This window comes from Plutella xylostella, chromosome 9 (genome assembly GCF_932276165.1).
Source record: "Plutella xylostella chromosome 9, ilPluXylo3.1, whole genome shotgun sequence".
NCBI lineage: Eukaryota > Metazoa > Arthropoda > Insecta > Lepidoptera > Plutellidae > Plutella > Plutella xylostella.
In genome coordinates this window covers 4,475,406-4,499,878 of record NC_063989.1, presented here as the reverse complement: position 1 = coordinate 4,499,878, position 24,473 = coordinate 4,475,406, and the positions used below count along the sequence as shown (strand labels likewise).

At 37.8% G+C, this 24,473-nt stretch overlaps 2 protein-coding genes across 2 annotated transcripts; both read right to left on the bottom strand.

The window, feature by feature from the left end:
* Positions 1-253: 253 nt before the first annotated feature.
* Positions 254-2,534, bottom strand: LOC105391041 (peptidoglycan recognition protein). The gene is made up of 4 exons (XM_011562450.3): positions 2,381-2,534; positions 1,271-1,469; positions 804-922; positions 254-520 (listed from the first exon to the last, which is right to left on the bottom strand). Exons 1-4 carry the CDS (start codon positions 2,442-2,444, stop codon positions 315-317), a joined length of 588 nt encoding a protein of 195 aa, XP_011560752.3. The 5' UTR covers positions 2,445-2,534; the 3' UTR covers positions 254-314.
* Positions 2,535-10,066: 7,532 nt separating this feature from the next.
* Positions 10,067-17,172, bottom strand: LOC125488966. The gene is made up of 5 exons (XM_048623088.1): positions 16,348-17,172; positions 14,897-15,095; positions 11,170-11,462; positions 10,249-10,485; positions 10,067-10,116 (listed from the first exon to the last, which is right to left on the bottom strand). The coding sequence occupies exons 1-5, from the start codon at positions 17,168-17,170 to the stop codon at positions 10,067-10,069; spliced, it is 1,602 nt and encodes a 533-aa protein (XP_048479045.1). The 5' UTR covers positions 17,171-17,172.
* Between the last annotated feature and the right edge of the window lie 7,301 nt (positions 17,173-24,473).

Here is a 24,473-nt window from a genome sequence, read left to right as displayed (position 1 = left end):
TTTTCTACGCGAATGCGAGAAAAAATGGATAGGTATTAAGGTAGGTATACACTAAAGTCAAAGATAAGTCAAGGTTATGACTTTCCATAAACAAAATCCTGAGTACATACGAGAGGGTAAGGTAACCCCAAAACAACACAACCTTTCACATCACATTTTAATTGTTTACAGTCTCTCACCTGTTTTCCCAGGGCCAGAAAGCAAACAGAAAGAGAATGAAAATATTTTGGTAATACTTATAATAATACCCAAGTTTAATTATTATATAAGACTTTTATTGACCTCAGAGCGTTTTACATACAAATTTAGGTTTTCTACTTGTTATTTTTGATCTTATCAATATCCTCGAGGTAGTTTGGCCAGCGCCTGATGATTTGGTATAGTTTCCTCCCAGGGCTCTCTGTCGCAATCAGTTGTCTATGGCCGACCACTGCGTATGAGCGAGACAGGTGTCCTTCTCTCACTCCACACTTCAGCAATGCTTCAGCCGCATCCAAGGCTGCTTTTGTTGGGGTCTTTGCTGTAACGTAAAAAAAATAGTAGTGACTAAGGGCAAGGGCCCATTGGTATGTCGCCTCTGCCATACACTCACGTGAGCCACGAGCAATGAAAAAGGTCCAGTGACATAGCACCAAATTACTCCTAAACGGAAAAAGTAGAAGAAGGACGCCGTCTCCAATATTCAAGTAAATTTAAATTAACAATCTACCGTTCGCCTATCTTCTTTTCTTACATAACAGCAAATTAATCAACTAAGTCCCTACTCTGGCCACAATAACAAATAAAAAACTTTAGGTACTTACCATTAAAATTCCCTATGAAAGAGATCCCGATAGACTTCCTGTTGTAGCCGTAAGTGTGGGCGCCGACGTGCAGCCAACCAGGGCCCTCGTACACCTTGCCGTTCCCACCAATCAGGAAGCTGGGAATGGAAAATAAGGGATGTAGGATGTGCACATTGATGTGCCTTAGCACTGCTAAGTAAATAAAATGGCTGCATATTGTATGTAGGTATGTAATGTAGACCAGGGTTATCTTCTGAACACGTGTAGTCACAATAATATCTACATTATTTATTATTTTATTGTATCACTCTAGACCGGGATTGAATCACTGTACTAAAATTTTAGTGCTTAAAATAGGTACTTACCTGAAATACGATACTCCTCACGGTCTCTATATAGCTTTCAGTACAATAAATAACCATTTGGTCATTTTACTTCAGTCACCTACACATTTGATAATTTACTATATCCACTGTAAAACTCACTTCGGTCCAATATCCCAAAACTTCAACACATCCATATGATTAGTCTGTATGTTCTGCACCAGCTCCACACACGCGGCGTCAGTCTCACACGTGGCGGTGGCGGTGTCCTGGACCACCACCAGCGGCAGGGGCCGAGGCAGGTACTCTACCTGTGTCGGGTCCAGCCCATCCCACTGCTGTCTGGTCACTACGCCGCACCCTGGAATTGATAGAAGAATCTTGGTGCATTCAGAATCTACTACGAATTATTGCACCACTAGCTGTCCCCGCGCGCTTCGCTTCGCCTAAAAAAGTTTTCCCGTGGGAATTCCGGGATAAAAAGTAGCCTATGTTCTTTCCCAGGGTCTACACCGTATGTATACCAAATTTCATTCAAATCCGTTCAGTAGTTTTGGCGTGAAAGAGTAACAGACAGACAGACAGACAGACACAGTTACTTTCGCATTTATAATATTAGTTAGGATTAGTTAGGATAACTACCTACCTCACAATTATTTTTAAACTAGGTAACTCTCTTTCATCCAAAGGTTGTCTGGTAGAAATTGCTATAAGCAAAAAGGCCGTCTCTTTGTACTATTTTATTTGTAAGCTTTTGTTTTGTAATTTTTGATCTTGGTGTAATTAAACTGTATTGTAATTTTTTGCCTGAACTAGCTATCCCCGTGAGCTTCGTTTAAAATTACTGAAATTCTGAAGGAAGATGTACATATGTGTGGTTATCAAAGATGAATCGTGTTAAAACTTTAAAAGATGCAGTAGCTGCACACTTTTGTACCTTGTCAAACTAACTAACCGTCAATGTCGGTATGGATAGGCGGTTTCTTAATTTAACAAGTTTATAGTTGATTACTATCTCCTAATGAAGCTGACTGTACCTATGTATATGTACAGACATTAAGAGAGATAAAGTTGAATATTTTACTATCGATATTTCATAAATAAGTACATACACCTTATGGCTATAAATAAATAGGTACGCTTAAACAAACATTACTTAAATTTCAAACGTGCGGCATACTTCTGTGGTGGATATAAGTAAATACGAGTATAAAGGGTATTAAAATAACTGTAAATGAGTTATAACAAGCCATATAAACCCAGAAAGCTTACCTGCATGAGCACAACAACAAAACACTGAAGATATCAGCAGAAACACGCCAAAAGACAACGTCATGGTCCGTTTGTATCAATTTTTCAACTAAAGTTTCAAAGCGACCAGTGAGTCGGAACAACTTTTATTAAAAGATAAAACGGGGAATAACCCGCCGCAGAAAACAAGATGGACTCAGCGATGACCTCAGATATCCATTGCAATGTATTTTTATATTCGGTATTTGCAATGTGGGACATTAAAATGAAATGCAGGTGTACTGAGCTGGGCCCAGTTTCTGACTTGAGTAAGTTTAATGTAAGTACTTAAACTTGAACAAGTCTTTGAAGCGAATTCGTGTTCAGCCAATCAACATTGAAGTAAGTACCTTTGTATTAAATCTATTTTAATTGGCATTCTGAAGTGAGAAACTGGACTGGAAAGTTAACCCATGGTCATCATCATTCATCGAATTTTAGAAGCCATTTTCACCGGGCATAAAAATAGCTATTTTCATTCCTCTTTCAGTGAAATCACACCTACTTTCAGAGCATGAGTACCTAATGAAAAATATTTTATCAATGTTTGTCAGAAATCAGAGGTCAGCACTCTATATGGCGAAAAGCCACGACTCTATATCGTTGTATTAAACGTACCGATTGCACAACATACATCTCGTACGTTCGTTTTTCTTTAGTATAGAGTAACCCTCCAGAACCTATCACGCAACAAACGTAAATGCCCCTGTCTATCTTCCCTACCGACGCATTATTTTTATTAATCAAGTACCCGGTTTGTATTCTGAATGACAATAATAGCATTAATAGCTTCATAACTTGGTTCAAGGCAAAACATTTTGAAGGACATTGAGTATCTATCAGGTCTATACAGGGTGAAATTTTATCAGTGATCAAGCCAAAAACTGCTTTGATAGTTTGTAGAAAACTATAAAAGTTTTCGTTTTCCCGCATACTAAGTGGCGCCTCTATCGGAAACTATGATGCAACTTTTGATAGATAATGTATGCAGATGACAGATGGAATTCCGTCTTTTGCCATTTGCCATAACAGACGCCTGAACATGCTTTTACAGCAAAGTGGAACTCGCGCACAACAGCTAGTAATAATAATGAAGTTAATGTTTGCCGGTATTTTGGGTAGGTACTACTGTCCAGAGAAATCACTGATAAATTTTACTCCTACCTATTACTCTTATCAAAGACAATAAATTACTTATTACAGTTAAAACGATTCAAGAATACGAGTAATATAATATTTAGCCGTCTATCAAACAATGAACGTACCTAATGGCACGAACTCTATTTATAAGTCACTTCTATAAATTGATTTACGATATCTGGTTATAAGCTACAGTTCAATTCACGCGACTTGAGCAAATTTTAAACCTACATCTACTTAAATCCAAATAGATTTTTCCTATCGCTTTATAATAATTTTTTTATACGAAATATGTCTATCATTACATTAAAAAAAAATTACATCCATATTTTTATTCTTCATGTAAAACACAAAATGTTTGTTATTCATCCAATCTTTTTTAATGCCTTCAAAGCATGCTCTTTTAGAATCGATACATATAAATGCCAACAAATTATCCAATCATCACAATTTTTTTATACGCTGTTTCCAGAGTTGTGTTTAGTACTCGCGGCGATTTTTCCTTGCATTTTCCGATTTTGTCTTCTATCGATTGAAAACAGTGCCTCGAAGTGGTAATTTGAGTTTTGGAAAAAAAGAAGCTAGAGCCGTGATACCTGGTTAATATGGTGGATGCTCGATGGTATTTGTTGAGTTTTTGCCCAAAAATTCATTCACAATGATGATCCTTGTGCGAAGGCGCATTATCGCGGTGAAAATCTTTCTAGATTTTTTTTCCACAAATCTGGTCTTCTTTGTCGAATTTGCAGTATTAAATTCCACATAACCCGCAAATACTTAATATTATTTTTCTACCGTTTGACTTTCTGGCAAGAATTCCGAGTGCACAACACCACGATAGTCAAAGAAAACAGTCAACATGACTTTGACTAACAATCGATGGAAGACAAAAAGGAAAAATCGTCGCGTGTACTAAACACAACTCTGGAAACAGCGTATAAAAAATTGTGATGATTGGATAATTTGTTGGCATATACAGGTTGTCCCAAAAGTCAACGTCATCCCTTAAAGGGCTGATAGGTCAGCTCATGAGAGGCCAGAATATCACAATATGACCTTAGTAAAAACTCGATAATTTTCGAGATATTGACACTTTTATAAATTTGCTGAAAATCGACTCCTTGGATCAGTTTTTTGCGTGCCGCCGGTACAAAAATCCATATTGTTAGAATTTGTTTGATGTTGCATCACCCTGTATAGCCCTGCTATTGATCGCAGTCAAAAAAAATATCGAGTAATGCTGTATGTTTAAAAAAAACACGGTTTTCAAAGTCATAAAAGGTAATCGTATTTTTTTATAAACAACTTTGACTCTACATACTGTAAAAAAAATATACCATGCAAACCTGGCACCTTATTTGAAAAGATTGCTCATTTAATGCAGTTTCCAAAATGGTATGAAACGTTGCTATTGTTTCAATTAACAAAAAAGTTATTGCTATTTTAGTACAAAAGGACCTCGATGTAAAATTGTTTGAAGGAAATTTATCTGACTGAATTTATTAAGGGTAAGTCATGTTAGAATGAGTAAAAGTAAAATAGGTGGTGTGGTCAGCCGTGGCAACATAGATGACGCAAAAATAGCTAAGAAAAAACTTACCAAACTCTTATAAAACATATTTTGCGTTTTTTACACTTTATTTAAAAAAAACAAACATTTATTGACTTTTATTTTTATTTCTCAAAATTATAACACCACATTATTATATTAAGTACATAATCAGCAAAAAATAATACTCATTAATGGTCATAATCATAATTTTGAGAGTTTGGTTTTGTTTAACAATAACTTTAAAATAAATAACCAGTAATTAGAGGTTATGTTAATGACAAACTGATCTGTCCCTTTTTTGGATACTGTGGGTGTACAATGTACATGTGTAAGCGTTTTACTTGTACAATATCACACATTAGCACTACTCAGGAATGTACGTTACCATGCGCTACATTTATGGGGAATGTGGAGTTGCTATAGTCCACTTTTTTCGAGAAAGATACTCAAAATGCGTTTTTTTTATTAACTGTGACAACGTTATCTCTTTTCCCACTCCCGGCCACACCACCTTTTTTACTTTTACTCATTCCAACATGACTTACCCTTAATAAATTCAGTCGGATAAATTTCCTTCAAACAATTTTACATCGAGGTCGTTTTGTACTAAAATAGCAATAACTTTTTTGTTAATTGAAACAATAGCAACGTTTCATACCATTTTGGAAACTGCATTAAATGAGCAATCTTTTCAAATAAGGTGCCAGGTTTGCGTGGTATATTTTTTTTACAGTATGTAGAGTCAAAGTTGTTTATAAAAAAATACGATTACCTTTTATGACTTTGAAAACCGTGTTTTTTTTAAACATACAGCATTACTAGATATTTTTTTTGACTGCGATCAATAGCAGGGCTATACAGGGTGATGCAACACCAAACAAATTCTAACAATATGGATTTTTGTACCGGCGGCACGCAAAAAACTGATCCAAGGTGTCGACTTTCAGCAAATTTATAAAAGTGTCAATATCTCGAAAATTATCGAGTTTTTACTAAGGTCATATTGTGATATTCTGGCCTCTCATAAGCTGACCTATCAGCCCTTTAAGGGATGACGTTGACTTTTGGGACACCCTGTATGTATCGATTCTAAAAGAGCATATTTTGAAGGTAATAAAATAAATTTGGATGAATAACAAACATTTTGTGTTTTATTGATAAAGTCCCGATACTTTTTACACAGAGTAGTATGTTCATCGGGGATATCCTGTAGGTACTACTATTAAACAATGTAGGTACTAATATAAAAACAATATTATGTTTGGAATTTGTAGGAACGCCCAACGCCCATTCAACTTTTAAAAGCGTTTTTTGCATGTTTTTCTTATTTCTAATATGTTTTTACTTCAAAACCTTCGAAATATACATTAGAAGAAACCGTTGAGTGTCTAAGTTAATCTTTAAAAGTGTAGCCTTTATAGGCCAGTGATCCCGAAAATTGTTGAGGTTCACCAAGAGCTATTCGAAAAAGCAATTTCTTTAGAACTTGAAATTTCTAGTGGTCGTTCACTGTAAAATTACTGCATTTCGTATTTTAAAAGAACAAGATGGAGTGTCGGGGCAAAAAAGTTTATTTATTTATTACGAGACTGATTCTAATGCGACCAATAGACAAAATAGACTAAAATTATATCAGTAAATACTTAAGACACTACTAAAACCAGTTAATGTGTATGTAAATAAATATTTTCATCCGTTCATTGAATTTAAATTTCAAACCTATTTTAGGATCATGATTGGATGAAATACAAAAGTCTTTGATGATAGGCTAGCTGCAGCTTTCTGAAGCACACATTTTGGAATACAACCCCAAGGATGCAGTGTACTAGTTTCCGCATAATGTTCAAAATTATATGAATCCGTATTAGAGGTTCTGTAAACCCCCAATACGCGATTTGCAATTTACAAATAAGATACAAGTTTAGGTTTTCTTCTGTCATCTGCATACATTATCTGTCAAAAGTTTCATTGAGGGGTCCGCTAGAGTCGCCACTTAGTATGCGACAAAAGTAAACTTTCATAGTTTTCGACAAACTATCAAACCTTTTCTAGGCGTTCAGATAACTCAACTCTCATACATTTGATACATTAACGTGTGTGTAACATTCATGTACTTCACACGAAAAGTCACGAATAAAAACTAAAATAGCTTCCATTTCATCGCAACCTTAAATTAAACTATCCTAAAACCACAAAAGTGAAACTTTTCCGAAATCAAGTGGCTCCGAGCATTAATTTAAGGCTGGTGCTGCGCAGATGAGAATCCCTGTTGAGTTTAAATCCTTAGCTTAAAGTTTTGTGGCTGAGCGAGGAGCGGTAGAGATCGTCCGGCTTTAGGAATACGTCATTTTGAGGCGAGATTCGACTATTCCTCCACTTAAATAAGAGGCAGATGCCGTCTTATCCGATACGCTATACAGGGTGTTGCAAAAAGGGTATACTAAGCCACAGAATAATAACTAGTACCAGGTACAGAAGTCCATCTTCGCAATGGCTATCAAAGAAATATGACTCCATCCCATAAGCAATAAGATCTAATTTAGATCGCGCTCCAGCCGCACACGTTTTTATTTACTTACCTACCAATTTATTTTTGAGGGAATATGCGCCTTATTTCACTGGACTACGGTGCATAATAAGTTATACGTGGTTATACGCATTGAAAAAGAAGCCACCTTAGGGTTGCCTCAGCACCACAGACTACAACGTTTACTAAGCAACGGACTGAGTTTGTAAAAAAAATGTCATGATATTAAAACAAAATAATTTGAATTTATTTTATTTTTATTTTATTTTATAATATTTGGAGAACTTACAGCTACAACACAATATGAACATATCAGGTAAACAGCTACTAGCCAATTACAAGTTCCCACATATGGTTTCAATGGTAAGGATTGAATTCTAGAACCCATCTCTTCGCTATTCAGCGCTGAGACCGGTTCCAGAACTCAATCCTTAGTTATTATACGTAGGCGTTACACGACACCAGCTGTAACACACACTAATACTAAAACACTAATATCTTTACTTAATAAAAACAACTAAAACTAGATAAGATTATTAGGTAGACTGTCTTAGACTTAGACTTAAATTATTTTGTTCACAAAAGCAACTGTTAGGTATCTATTAACATTATTATGTTTCTTACTGAATGGATCAAACTCTGAATCGCTATAAATTTTATTAAGTGAATTACTCGCACGTATAAAAAATGAATTCTGTCTATAATTAGTTTTTACAAGTGGAATTTGCATTATGGAATGGTGACGGGGTAGGCGACTAGGGACATAAAATTTAAGCTTTGCGACTAGATCTGAGCAATCAGTCTTACCATTAATTATATTGATTAAATACGAAATATCGGCAGCTTCTCTTCTTATATAAAGTGGAAGTAAGTGTAGGCGTTTGCAAGACATTTCATATGATTCCTTTGGCAAGTGGAATTTAAATCTTAAAAACCGTATGAATTTTTTCTGAATTTTTTCCAATCTAGAGACGTAATCTTTGTACCGAGGGTTCCAAATTTGGGAGGCATATTCCAGACTACTTCTTACGTAAGCACAGTAGAGAACCTTCAGAGATTTCAATGACCGAAAAGATTTAGAGACTCTCATGATGAAACCTAGGGATTTTAAAGCTTTTGTAGTTATAGCATCTATATGTTGATCAAAAACCAATTTCGAGTCATGTATAACTCCTAAATCACGAATGTTATTACTTCTCTGGATGTGTAAACCTCTGAGAGTGTAATTAGATAGGAAAATATGGATTTTTCTAGTGTAAGATACTGTGTAGCATTTTGAAATGTTTAGATCTAATTTATTAGTATGACAATAGTGGTTTATTTAGAATACAAAGCTATTCAAAACTTATTTTCTATTGGAAATGACTAGTTGAAGCTACGGCATTTTAATAGTTAAAGACCTATTCATAGATCTATTATTTGAAGTAAAAGTAAAAGAAAGAGGTAGATAGGTACCTATATCTACCTAAAACATTTACTTCAGTCAAAAAATGTTTTTTTTCTTCATAATGTGTAATATTGAGATGAAATTGATCATGATGTTCTGTTTTAGTTTAGTTGAGCACGAATCCCACTCAGCTCACATTTTATAATACATTTTGAGGGAAGTCTTGTGTCTGTAAATTTAATTCTTTTTTTTATAAAGTTAAACGTAGTCGAATAAAATAAAATAGCGCGCGCGCGTGTGTGTCGTCTTTCGCTTGCGGCAGCCGACTAGATTCGCCCCCTCGAGGCGGCAGGCGCCAGGCTGGCGCCTGCGCCGCCCACGCGCGGAGTGACACAGGCCTGACTAAGCCGAAAGGGGGTGACTCAGGGGATAATTCTGAACAACTACGAGTTTTGAAAATTCACGAAAATAAAAATTCCTTTTCCATAGAAACTTTGTTGGTCACGTGACTTTTTCTATGGAGAAAGTATCTTTTTTTTCGCGAATTTCCAAAACTCGTAGAACAATAGTTGTTCAGAATGACCCTGTAAGTCACCCCCTTTCGGCTTAGTATACCCTTTTTGCAACACCGTGTATAAATAACATGGTTGTTTATTAATAGGGTCTAAGTAATATCGAGGTAGGGTAATATGTGTGTGATATGTTTTATAAAATATATTGGATCGATTTTAGCGCTGCAGCCTGGTAAGCGGTTTAATTAACTTAATTAAGAAGTGTAATAGACGGAGCAAATGATACGACCGGTTAACTTGGTAACTCGTTTATTACTGACTCGCAGGCCAGTCGCAATGCTTATGCTATCATAGTACGGTGGCCTGCGCCTAAAAGTATACAGGCGGAGTTTTAAAAATAGCGATCCTTGTTGATGAAGGGACCAGCTACATCTTTTATAAATCTAGGGACGTGTTGTGTGTGATGTGTGTAGCAGTGGTGTTTATGTGGATGTGCTTGAGCAGCCTGTGAGCTTGTTATCGCTATTTTAAAAACTCCGCCTGTACACTTTTAGGCGCAGGCCACCGTACATGGCACTCCTCCCTTATTAGTCTTCGAACCTGACAACAATATAAAATATACACGTAAACAATAAACCAATAATACCTACTTAATTTACTTATAGGTAATAACTTTATTTCTAGGCCTTAAATTATAGGGGCCATGAGGTGCAGCCGTGGCCGCACTCTGACTTTCCGCAGTTACATTGTCAGTGACAGCTGTCGTCAGCTGCGAGTGCGGCGGCCGCGCGTCCTCTCCCCGCACCGCTACCGGCGCCCCCGCAGGCGTCGCGGGCGACTCTAAACTAGGACCAGCAACAACCTCCGAGTCACATTCGTGAAACTCATCAACTGATGGCTCATTATCTAAATTTGGCGGAGCTGTTGGAGGTCCCGATGTCTCTAAGGCCATTTCAGGATTCACTGATGCTGGCGATAATGATGTGTCGTTACGAGGCTGAACTTGTGGAGCGCTGGCGGAAGGTACCAAGCATTCCGAGCTTGCTATCGGTTCATGGTAAAGTCTTAACTGATCAGCATGCCTCCTGCATTCGATATCATTAATTTCTACCACATACATTCTACTACCTAATTTATTAATAATTTTTCCTAATGTCCAGTTAGGCTTACCTGGTACAAAATATCGCGCTAATACCTTTTGTCCAATATCAAATTGTCTACAGTCGGCCTTATCTATGTTCGGAACTATTGTTTGTTTCTGAGGTGGCATAATAAGGTCGAGTTTCCCGCGTAACTCGCGGCCGAACATCAGCTTGGCCGGTGACTCACCGGTGGAACAGTGCACGCTGTTGCGAAATTCAAACAGGTAGCTGGACAACTTCTCATTCACTTGCTCAAGTGAAGCATTCATATTTGTTTCAAATATGCATTTTAACATTTTTTTACACGTCTTTACCGAGTTCTCAGCCTGGCCGTTACTGCATGGGTGATAGATGGGGGAAGTTATATGCTTGATCCCGTTCGATAAACAAAAATAGGTAAACTCCTCATTGGATATCTTCGGATCGTTATCTGATACGATGACATGGGGAATCCCGAACGTATTAAATAGTAATTTTAATCTCTGAATTAGAGACTTCGTGGACAAATTACACATGTATAAACATTCAACCCATTTGCTATGGCTGTCTACAACAATGAGGTAGAATCTCTGAGCGAACTGCATGTAGTCGATGTGCAGACGGGTCCAAGGCGCGGGGTCGCGCGGCCAGGGCGCGGGCGGTGCGGCGGGGGGCGCGGGGCGCAGCGCGCTGCACGTGCTGCAGGCCAGCACGCTACGCTGTATGTCGCCGTCTATGCCGGGCCACCACATCTTTGTACGCGCTAAGCTCTTGGTTTTAACCACGCCTAAATGACCTTTATGCAGCTCGTGGATCATCCGAGTTCTATAAACTTGCGGGATAATTATTCTGTGACCTCGCATTAGACAACCGTTATCAATTTCTAAATCATTTTTGCAGTTGAAATATGGTAAAATATTTTTACATTTTACTTTTTTAGGCCATCCAATTAATAAATACTTTACGAAAGAGTAGAAATTAATAGGGGTGCCACTTTACTCTATACTCGGAACCCGATTAGCTTTCTCAAACAAATGTGGTATTTACTTGTAGAAAGGTAACTACAAGTATGAAAGTGTAGATAATAAGTTTCGGGCATCCTCCAGCCAACTGAACCCCGACGACAAAGCAAAGTAAATACATAGTGTCGCAAAAGGGCTATACTAAGCCAAAAGGGGATGACTCAAGGGGTCTATTCTATTCTATTCTATTCTCTGTGGGGGTGTAAGAACCTGCACCTGGCTCTCTCGAGTGGAACCTTTGTGCATATCCCCAAGGTCTAAACTGCCTTCCTAAGCTTGGACCATTTCCCACCACGCTGGTCCACTGCGGGTTGGTGGGTTCACATATCTAGATGTGCTAAATCTAGATATGCAGGTTTCCTCACGATGTTTTCCTTCACCGTAAGAGCGATGGTATACATTGTACTTAAGTTAAAAGAACTCATTGGTACATGTCAGCGCCGGGATCGAACCCGCATCTCTGGCGTGAGAAGCGGGCGCTTACCCGACTGAGCTACCACCGCTCTGACTCAAGGGGTCATTCAAATCTCGTAGAACAAAAGTTGTTCAGAATGACTCAAGGGGTCATTCTGAACAACTTTTGTTCTACGAGATTTGCAAATTCGCGAAAAAAATATATTCGTTTTCCATGGTAAAAAGTCACATGTCCAACAAAGTTAATTTCCAAACCTCGTAGAGCAAAAGTTCAGAATGACCCCCTGTCTTACTCCTTTTTACCGGACTGCCGAAAGAGGAGGGTAATGTTTTTTGATTGTATGTATGTATGTTTGTCTGTTTCTTTGTTCCCTCCTGTAGCCTAAACGGCTTGATAGATTTTGATGTATGAGGTATTGTTAGAAGCGTATTGATGGCGCGATGGTTATAGGCTATGTGACGTTCTATTAAAATGTACATAGCGTCCTCTAGAGGACATAACGTGATGATCGAAAAAATAATAATTCAACTTTGCCGTGTAAGGTATCAAATGAAAGGGCTTGATTTTCACATTATAAAAATATGCATATTGAAGGTATTTAAATAACAACACCAAAATTATTGAAATAAAAAATGATCATGAACTACTGACGTAAAATTTCATAAAATTAAAACAACTAAAAAGTTACAAATAAAAAAATACAATTATAAACAAACGAAAAACCCGACTGTACGCTAAAAACATGAAAACAAGTCCCAATGTTAATGGAAAGTATCGCAGGCGGGGACCAACTTGACCGCCACTCAAGGCCGTTTTCTAAGTAACATTCAGCTAAATGGTGAACCCTCTGCTGGTCCCCGCCTACGATACTTTCCATTAACATTGGGACTTGTTTTCATATTTTTAGCGTGCAGTCGGGTTTTTTGTTTGTTTATAATTTGTTTAGTACTATATACCGCTTTTTCAATACCTGTAAGTAAGTAATATTTTTTGGTAGCAGCATAATATTTTTAATTAATTTTAGGGTTTCGAACGTCAAAAGAAAAAAAGCAACCGTTATAGGATCTCTTTGTTGTCCGTCTGTCACCGCCCTTTTTCTCAGAAACGGGTAAAGATATCAAGCTGATATTTCACATAGATGGGGAGTAACCCAAAAAAAATATTATGGTACTCCCTGTCCCACACAAGTAAATTGGGGCTTATATTTTTTCCAGTTATTTTGATGTGTATCCTTTTTTTTCTTTGTTGTTTTGTATAAGTATGTGTTTGTTTTCTTTAAATCTGTATTTTTTTTGTTGTTGCTGTCTATGTGTCGAATAAATGTATCTTTATCTTCAAGTCACGCTATCTATCGTTTGTTTTTTTTTGTGGCTACTGTCTATAGAAGAAATTCCGTCATTGACAATTTTACGTTACGAATTTATTTTTATTTATTTTATTTTTATTTTTACATTTTCGTGGAGAACCAACAGCATTTTGTTAATAAATAATTATTACTTATGAACACATAACAACTTGATGCCATTAACAGAATGAACTTAGTAAACCCAGTAAACCTAACACATCCAAAGGAAAAATAAAATCTCTTTCTCTCTCTCTGAAAAACATACTTAATAGCCCAAACTCGATGCTTTTAGCTATTAACATCTTTGAAATAAAATTGAGCCACCACCGTGTTACTGCCCTCATCAGATCCTCACGAAACCATACCTCAACCAGCACCAAGAGACTGTATTTTTGATCCCTAACCTAATGTTCGTGCGTATTGTCATCACTTAGATCCATTCGCTATATTCCTGCTCCTCATCAGACCTTTACGAGACTGTAATGTCACGAGAATATTGCACACTATCTAATTTAATTTAATGTATTGAATATACTGGAAGAATTATGCTTCCTCAATTTCAAATCAAATTATGTTGGTGTCATAAAAGTTGAAAAAGTGCAATGACAACCAATGTGCAGTGATTTTGTATCTGTACACGATAAGATCGCGAGCTGTCAGTGCTGCCTAAACCGACGTGACCCTTCTTTGGAGGCCAGCGGCCAACTGAGTCAAACGTCACTTGTGTTTATGATTTTATAACACAGAAAGCCGCCATAGATATTTGTATGAAGATTTGAGGGAAAAAAATTGCTCAAGTTTGGGATTAATTTACACAAAATAAGTGTATGTTTATTAAAAAACAAGGTATTTAGCGCCTAGTCCAAGCCTTTAACTTTATAATTTGATAAGAATCATATGAAAATTCTTGATGACTACGACACAGTTGTTACAATACGGGAGTGGTTTTTCGTCATATTCTGAATTTAATTTACAGTTATCCATAAGCATTTACTTAAATTCGAATGATTCAGCACCTAGCTAGACTCTTCGACTACCGGTGTGATTTTTTTCAAGGCTGTAGAGCATCATTTACTACATAATTCTATGACAATGCCAACCCTCGATTACCTATTGCTGACCCTTAACAATAAAGTTTATTAATGATCTTCCTGCGCATTCTTCCGGCTCAACAAAACTGTCACTCACGGGCATTCTAGAAAAGTAATCGGCGACGGAATTCCTATCGCCGGCTATATACTGAATGTCGTAATTATACGCACTCAAAAATATTGCGTAACGCTGGAGTCGTGACGCCGTCATTACCGGGACACCGTTTTTCTTGCCAAATATAGCTAAGAGTGGCCTGTGGTCTGTTTTCAAAATAAAAGGGATTTCTCGACCATATAAATATTGGTGGGAATGTTTCACACCGAATATAATGGCAGCAGCTTCCTTGTTAATCTGACTGTAATTACGTTCACTTGCTGACAGTGACCTGGAAGCGAAGGCGAGCGGGCGCTCGTGGCCCTCCTCCCCCTGCGCAAGGTAGGCGCCCAGGCCCGTGGGACTCGCGTCTACGCACAGCGTTAGCCGCACCTCCGGGTCGAAGTGAGTCAGCACTCTGTCTGAAGCCAGCTCCCGCTTAATGCGCTGGAACGCTTGCTCCTCGCGGTCAGACCAAGTCCACGGCGCGTCTTTACGCAATAAATTTTGCAACGGACTCAGTATTGTTGACGCTCCAGGTATAAAATTACGATAGTAATTTATTATACCTAGAAAGCGTTTTACTTCCGTTACACATTTAGGCGCTGGGGACTCCATAATGGCTGCAACTTTCTTAGGGCACGTTCTGATTCCATTTTTATCGATAACGTAACCGAGGTATGTGACGCTGGGTTTAAAAAATTCACACTTATCTTTTTGTAATTTTAACCCAGCATTGTTTAGCCTTTCTAATACCTGTCGTAACCTCTGTAAATGTATTTCCCTAGTAGGTCCCGTTACACATACGTCATCGAGCCAACAGCTGACTCCCTCTACTCCGGCCAGCAATGTTTCCATTGTTCGCTGGAAGATCGCGGGGGCATTCGCCAGTCCGTACACTAACCGTGTATATTTAAAGAGTCCGCGGGGCGTATTTATGGTGGTAAGAGATTGAGAGTCCTCTTCTATTTCAAATTGATTATAGGCATTGCTGAGATCAATTTTAGTATAGCTTTCTCCCCCACCTACTTTGGCAAACACCTCCTCTATGCGCGGCATCGGGTATTTATCGATATACATATCTTTATTTAGTGTCAGCGAGTAATCCCCGGCGATTCGTACCTTACCGTTATCTTTTAATACCGGAACAATAGGAGTGGCGTAGTCGGAATAGTTCGTAGGTACTAATATACCTAGGTCGGTTAACCGTTCTAATTCTAGGTCGACTTTATCTTTAAGTGCAAATGGCACAGAACGAGCTTTGAAAAATTTTGGTTCTGAATTTTCTTTTAAGCGTAGCTTTATTTGAAATTGGCTAAATTTACCTAAGCCGTCGCTCCACAAGCCAGGATATGCGGTCATAAATTTATGAATTTCATTATCAGACTGGTTTACAATGATGTTATTGTTATTAATTGATATTAAACTTACACCAAATTTTGCCATAAAATCCCTACCTAAAAGTGGGGGGCCTCCATTTTCAATGACATAGAATTTGATTGGTTTTGACATATTACATATTATACGTAACAGTTTGACAAAAATATCCAAGTGGGGTAAGTTTGTGACCATTGTAAAAACACATTCTAATTGAGCATGGGTTTAAGTTATTTCCCTCAAAGTTTTCACTGTAAAAACTATGTGACATGACCGAAATACCAGAACCAGAATCTATTTCCATGCAATGTAAAGTTATAGGTTCATAATTCTCATACCTCATGTTAAATAAGCTGCATTCCTTACAGTCCTCACAGGTAGAATCATTCTCCTCCGTTTCTATGTTATTAACCCGTAATTTGCACATTTTACGCAAGTGACCTTTCACTCCACATTTTTGGCACTTAAATGACTTAAATCGGCACTTTAGTTCACTATGGTTTTTCAACCCACACACAGAACATCGAGAGACATGTTGGTCGCGCTGGTCCCCGGGGGCGGCGGCGGCAGGGACGGCGCGCGGCGGCGGGCGGCGGGGCGCGCCCCCGCGCTCGCTCGCCACGCGGTATACCGGCTCCTGCTGGATCACCACGCCGGCTCCATTGGTCACCAACGCCTTTGCCTCTCTAGCACACTCTGCCCGTTCCGCGATCTCCAGCGCCTTCGCGAACGTCAAGTCTGATGAATCTTGCTCGAAGAGCCTATCACGTTCTGGCCCCATTCCCAGTCCGAGAACGAAGCGATCCAGAAGCGTTGACTCCAGGGCGGTACCGAAGTTACAGAAGCTCGCTAGGCCCCTGAGACGTGCCGCCCATTCTCCGAGGGATTCACCTGGGTTCCTTGTGGCCCCGTAGAACTTGGCCTTATCCGCGAATGAGCACTGCTTGGGTTTAAAATGAGCATCGAGTACTTGAACTAGGTCGTCGTAACTCAAACCGTCTATGTCCTTTGGATAAACTAGGTTACGTAATAACCTGTAGGTTTCATCCGATAGGTGCGTTATCAACACTGCACTTTTATTTGCAACTTTTACATCATTTATTTTGAAAAACTGCGTTAATCGACCTTTAAATATCGACCACTCGCCGGATTTATGGTCGAAAACCGAAATATTTCCCAAAAAAGACATAACTGTTAGGCAGCGTTCCCACTACGCCGGACCGGCAAATCTGCCGAAAACCGGACACCGGACAGAGTGTTCACATTACATCGGATCCCGGAAGAAATTCAGACAGTCCTCAGTTGAATTTGAACCTGCGCGCACAATGGACGACGAAATTGTTGTGTTGTGGTGGTATCTTAATAGAAGGCAAAATAAAAGAAAACATTGGGTACACCCTATTTTACGGGAAAGATTTTCCATGCTTTTCGTTTTACATCCAGGGGCGAGGGGAGCACGAGCGGGGCGAGCGGGAGACAGATACCGGCACAAACTCGTTCACATTACTCCGGGCCCGGTCGTTCTACCGGCAATTCGTAGTGACAAAACGTTCGGTAGAAATGCCGGGCTCGGCAAAAATGCCGGACCCGGGATAATGTGAATAGCTTCATATAAATTGTACAGCCACTAGCTCTTCCGGCAGATTTACCGGCGCGGCAGATCTGCCGGTCCGGCGTAGTGGGAACGCTGCCTTAATATTTTATAACGCGGGTAATCACACACTCGTTCGCCAGTGTAATAGACGGAGCAAATGATACGACCGGTTAACTTGGTAACTCGTTTATTACTGACTCGCAGGCCAGTCGCAATGCTTATGCTATCATAGTACATGGCAAGAAGTTTCTGTAATTTAGAAAAAAATAGCACAATATTTGGTTTTCGACCCAATAAATGTATATAATTATGTCCACATCACCAAGTTTTATCATCATTAGCTTAGAACCTACCTACTTATTCAGTTTTCAACTTTTCACCCTGGACACTCCACCATTATGTCTAGCCATAAAATAAAATTGCTGACGAAAACTGAAATGCCGTGTTGTAATATTCAGTTCAAGGATTGCTTTCTCTGCCTTGAGTTTTATCTCGGCAGCTGCAAAATTATCTGCTGTGACGGATATTATCGACCCATAGTATGTCTGCAACAAACTGCGACAACAAAAAAAATGTTTTTGATTTATTTTGATTGACAATTCTGAGAATTAGATGAATATTATTCAATACCTATTTTAAAGCAGCCAAATGGCAAAACCCAGAATATTGAAAATGTTATGCTTTTTCTACGGCCTCTTCAATTTGACAAGTTCACGCTGTAATGTTCCATCAATGCCGAAACATTAACTATTTCGCAAATAATGAATTTAAACTACGACTGGATGTTCCGTGGGATTTGTTACGCTTTGGAAGGGTTTTCCCGTGGGATTTTTGGAAAAGTTGTCTATTAAATCATTCAGGGTGTCGGCTAACTTCGTGCCAAGCTTCGTTGTACCGATTTCGGATCACAGAATAATCAAGATAATTATTCTGAGTGTAGGTGAGCCTTAATATTGATATCGGCGAGTTGAGGGTAGAGGATAATATCCACGTAAGCGAGCAGCGCGTGGGCACTTGTCACTTTTGTGTGAGCAGCCGTGGTGAGCAGACGGTCAGATGGAGGGAGTGATCGGTGCCGTGGGAGCTTGAGGACCAGGCGCGTGGAGCCGAGGCGGAACACCGTGTGCGAAGCTAAGTCACCTTTCTATTTACTTTTTGTCTCTCGTATATGATTGAGAAGTTATACCTACACTTTATTTCTTGAAGGACGCTAACCCACGGCTGCAATTCCCATCACACTGGTATAGGGATTAGATCGGTACACTAAAGGTCTCCTACGTCGCTCATCCAGTATTTAGCTAGCTAAAGAAAACCTACACATTACCCACAACAAATAGGCAGGTAACTTCATGGTTAGGATGGGGAAAGTAGTTACTTTATCATAAATAATAAATTAAATAATATCTGAGGCTTATTCCCAGCGGTGGGTAGATGCGGGCTGGTGATGATGATGATGATTATCAAATAACTAAAACCTGACAATAGATCTCACTTCAGAAATAATAAATTCTTATCAAATAAAAAGTATACACCTACCTTCAAATTAGTTCTATGGTTCTTTGTTCAAATTATTGATTTTTCATTAGGTAAATAAATACTTCTATAGAATCTATGCAATAGTAATTATTCAAAGAATAAAGTTGATACATACTTAAATAAACTTTTCAAAGATGATTTCTTGTAGTATCTATATGGCAGAGAAGATTATTTGACTTTGAGATTAAAAACAAGTAACAGCGCAGGGAAAGAATTGATTGACGGAGAAATTTATTCTAAAAGTGTCAAGATATCACAAATAAGGGTTCTAGATACTTAAACTAAATCATTTCTGTTCCTATATTGCTCAATAAATACAAATAGCTTGAAGATAGATCAGATTCCTGTCCAATTTCCATATTTTCAGAAAGTTATGTAAATTCTAACCAACAGAAGTATTTGTTTCCTTGTTAAAGCAATAAATTCTTATGTAAAAAAGGATAGCAAGGATATAGTAGGAATAAAGTTAGCTAGGATATATTTATTACAACTATTTATAATATATTTGAATAAGATTATTTAATATTCACTATTTCATAACAATTATCCTATATTCCAATAAGATCAAAGAATGTTCACTATTTCATATTATATAGTTAATCTTTTAAAATAATAAATCACTTCCCACTTGGCTACAAAATTAGAGTCATATTATTATATTTTCAAATACTTATCTATTATGAAATTCATGATTTAATAAAGTTACTATACTGTAAATTATTGAACTATTCTAGTTTCAGTTAATTTATGATTATAAATAAAATTGTCCCCTTTAGCTTTGACAACATGTATTCATGTTGATTTATTTACATGAAATAAATATAAAACATGAAAATATATAAGGTTAGGAGCAAGGGAAGTGATTAATAAGTTGGTCGGAGGAATGTCCAAGTCAATGGTTGTGTTCCACGAGGGCTCCAATTGAATATTTGCTATTATTTATCTATTTTAGAGTCTTATATATTGATTCAATCGGGTGTAGTGATCAAGGCCTACAAAGCGTATGGAGGGGCTTCCCTTATTAACCAACACCAAAAAACATTATTATCTATATTATTATCTTTATGTACTTACCTGTAAATATGTATTTATCGTACAAATAAAAGTTATACATCAAAGTTGTAGTATATAGGTCAATAATTATAGGCAGGTAGGAAGTATGTAATCAGTTCTAGGTCATAGTTTTATTTAATTCACTATCTTTCGTTTATTGGGTTACAACACAACGTAGGGTTTCCCTGGATGTTTCATGGCCAATTCAAAGCAGTAGGGCAAAACACCCAGTAACTGACCATGTGCCAGTAACTGACCACCTTCCTCTTCAACTCCAATAAATAAGAAATATAGCCAAGCAGGGCCATCTAGTGAACATCCAGTCTATTTTGTGGTTCATTGAGAGCATTACTGATACAAAAGATTTTGCCAGCCGCCAACAGATGGATAGTGAGCGATCGAAAAAGTTCAGTTGGCGCGCGAACCGAGTAAATTTCAGTTGAGCGTAACGTATTTGTTAAGGTAAGTGAATTTTTTTATCGTAAATTTTAACATTAAAAAAATTGAAATCAATGAAAGAAAAAATTATACTATATAGATTTAATTATAGAGATTACGTTTTTGATAAGATTGAGCTTGTTTTTTCCCGTTTGATTGTTTTTAATGGGGTTGACAGTTACTGGACGACAAAACAGCGATTTTCCAATAACTGACCACCTATGTCGGTTATTGGGATTTTTGGTTGAAGCTGAATTTAGGCAAAAAAAGAACGTAATATTAAAGCTCATATGTGCCATTTTCTTGTGTCAAAATATGAGCATTCTATCTTCACTCCTTCCATTAACTGACATAGGTGGTCAGTTATTGGGTAAATTGGTGGTCAGTTACTGGTATTATTATATATGACATATTTTTACAGCTTTCAGCGAGATGAAAAAGCGCCAAGATAGCAAAAAAAGTATAGAAAAGGCAATTCCACTTGTCTGAGACAAACTAGGATCAACAAGACATTCCAAAATAATCCAGGGTGACATGCAAGCACCTTTTAAAATATAGGGAATTCAAACACAAAGTCCAAGTTTGTTCCAGATTCGGTATTAGCTGATGAGGAAGATAAAAACGCTAGTGGAGCATACTATCAGCCAAGGATTATGTGGATTCTCCAGGATAAAGACAGATTTCACCATTTTTCCTTAAAGATAATCCTTGGAGCAGTCCCTTCAAGAATGCAAGACCAGGAGACAAATGGCTTTCACCATCTCACTCTATGAAAAGATACTCAAATGCTATCTTCAGAACACCTGAAGGCGTACCTAACCAATGCCAGCGCTTGTGAACCAGATGAAATTGGTTCCCCGAGCACAAAGCACTTGGCGAACAAGACCTCAATGATGCTATTAATGACCCAACCCGAATATACGTTACCAACGAACGCGCCTCCACATTTGTCCAAAGACAGGCAACGCCACTTCAGCAAAATAGGAAAAAGAAAGCATCACTACAATGCTAGCACCCTCAGCCGGTGCACCAGCACGCCCTTCAATGGCATTATGAACGGCTAACGGATTTCAAACAGAACGGTAAAATTGGCACACAAGAAATGGGGCCTTCTTCTATAATTTGTTACCACGACCAACACACCAGCCATTTGGAACAGTTACCACAACTACGTATCCGGAATCCACTGGCAACGCTATGCCATCATTGGCGGACACATTAGTCCAGCAGCGGAAAATGCAGAAAATACAGTGATTTCTGCTTCAATGACGCCTCTTCAACGAGGCAAAGATTCCCTGTCCCCCTTGCAAAAATGACTACTCCTGTCTTTGGCCAAATACTTACCTACGAAAGCACGTTCCAACAGCATCATAAATATTCCAGTTGAATCATCAACAAAGTCATTGATATCCCGTTCGTTAAGGCATCTTTGTATCCTGAAAAAGTAACCCCCAATATCTGATTCGGTCATAATTACAATGGGTAGCCTCAATGACTCTTTTACTGAAAGTCTCTGGGTGGGGTTTCAGCAATAATGAAAACCATCTGTCTCTGGTCCTACATCTCTTAAAGGATCGGCGGGGAAAGGGCCTACTTTTCCGGCGGGGAATTTATGTTTTCCCAGGCCGACAGTACAATCCACCACGATTCCTCCTCCTCATCAGTTGATACCGAATATGGAAAAGACCCGCTTTAGCGCTTGGATTCGCTACTTTATATTTAAGAAAATGCTCGTTTCTGGCACCATGAATGCTTCATAGGCCTGTCCTACTGTTCCTGGCTTGTTCCGGACAAAAAGAATCGCCCTTTCTATGACTTATCTGAAGGTACTACATTGGGGCTTCTTAATCTCCCTGAAAACTGTAAATTCAAAATGCGTGTTCACTATTTGCATGTGTGTTTATTCCTTTGTTTTTAGTATTTAAAAAAATGCATAAACTTGTGTTTTTAATAAATAAATGGTTGATTATTGGGATAAAATATCGTTTAAATTATGCATTAAGCTGATGAATTAATTTAATGCACTTTTCAGTTAAGAAACCTTGAGCAAAAGTGATGTGTCACACATTAAAAGAGACCAGAGGATCGGTACTATTACATGAAGTAATCAAATAAATAAATAATAATAACATCTAATGATAATTCCATTTTTAAACCATTTTAAATTGGTGGTCAGTTACTGGCATCGAGTGTGGTCAGTTACTAGATTTTAGTGGTCAGTTACTGGGAAAATCACTACTTTTTGTTTGCAAAAATATATAAAAAAATGAGTAACTTCTACATGTTTGCTATTTACTCAGGAATGTAGCTCTGTTATTCTAGTTTTTAAAACAAAAATCGGATTTAATAAGCGATAAAAATTGAGCCCGCTACAGACAAATTACTGGAACAACTCCCTTAAGGTGGTCAGTTACTGGGTGTTTTGCCCTATTTGTTTCACTTTTATTTCATTCAAGTAAGTTTTGTTGTAGTTTCAAATATCTTCTTAGTAAATCCATTAAGTAGGCAGGCGGTAGGGGCGAAACGTTACAATTTGGTACCGAAAAGACCAGGATATTAGATGTTGTTAGGGAATTTGCTTCATCTCTTCATGTTAGATATCAGGCAGGTAGATTTCTGTTCTTTTATCTGGAATTTAACAAGCCAATTTGATTAAGATAGTACTTATTTACAAATAAATCACAATATTAACTCACTTTTGCATAGTAGGATAGGTAACTTACGTTTGTCTCGAAAAAACATTAAGTTTTGTTGTTTGCCTTTGAGATTAGTAAGTAAATATTTACTCAATATGGCGGTTTTCACATAAAGGCATTTCTTTTAATGTTATGGCTAGAAGAAAGTTTCAAAAGTTTGTTTTGAAAAAACTTTATGCAGCATTGCACCACAAACAATAAAAGACAAAAGGTTATTTTTTTTAACAGAGTAACTTTTATTGCGTCACAGACAAGTATAATATTTGGCAGTGTGCTGTGTGCATTATTTTACATAACATGAAAATCACTGCAAGTTATAATTTTTCACTTTACTCGTACTAATACTCTCAATATGTTTACGTTATAATAAGTCTCTTGTTCGTAATGATTTGTTACATACTAGGGGTAGGAAAGTGATTATATCCTTGATGTAATCACAATTTGTTGCCGTGGAGTGATCGAACTTATAAACGAAAGAATTATTTATCCTGAAATAGGAAGCGCAAGAGGCTAGGTTTTGTATTGGAACGGAACGCAATTAGGGCAAATGAAGCATTTGTGAAGATAGATAGGTAGGTAGTTAATAAAGTTAAGATGAGGAAATGGATAATGAAAATAATGGTTCTACCTTTTTTGGCATAAGATTTTTTTGCCTAATCTCGTATTGCGTAGTAACGTTTGGTCAAAGTCTCGTTACGCCGAAAATCGTATGGCATAAATCTCGTTTAGTAAAAAGTTATTTCGCATAACATTGTTTAGCCTAATAATGGTATGGCCAAATCTTGAATAGCCTAATAATGCTATGGCATAGGTTTATACAAAGTAATAATATTCGTTTGGCTTTAACTTTGACGGAGCGTCTCCCTACATAGCGCAAACTGGTGCCTTGTATTGTTTCCGCTGTTTGGAAAACGCTCCGCTCCGCTTCGCTGCGCTCCGCTTTGGTTTTGATGAACATGTGCACCTAACACGCTCCTCCTCGCTTTGCTCGTCGTCGCACCTATTTTTAGGTTTCGATCTAATGGGTTTTGTAATAATTATATTGGTCGTTAACTTTCGATTTTTTGATCATACAATATCGTGATTTTCGGGATGTAGGAGAAAAATACCACAATTTGTACATTTACTACATACTTAATATATTATTTATTAAGATAACATTAGGAGAAACAAGA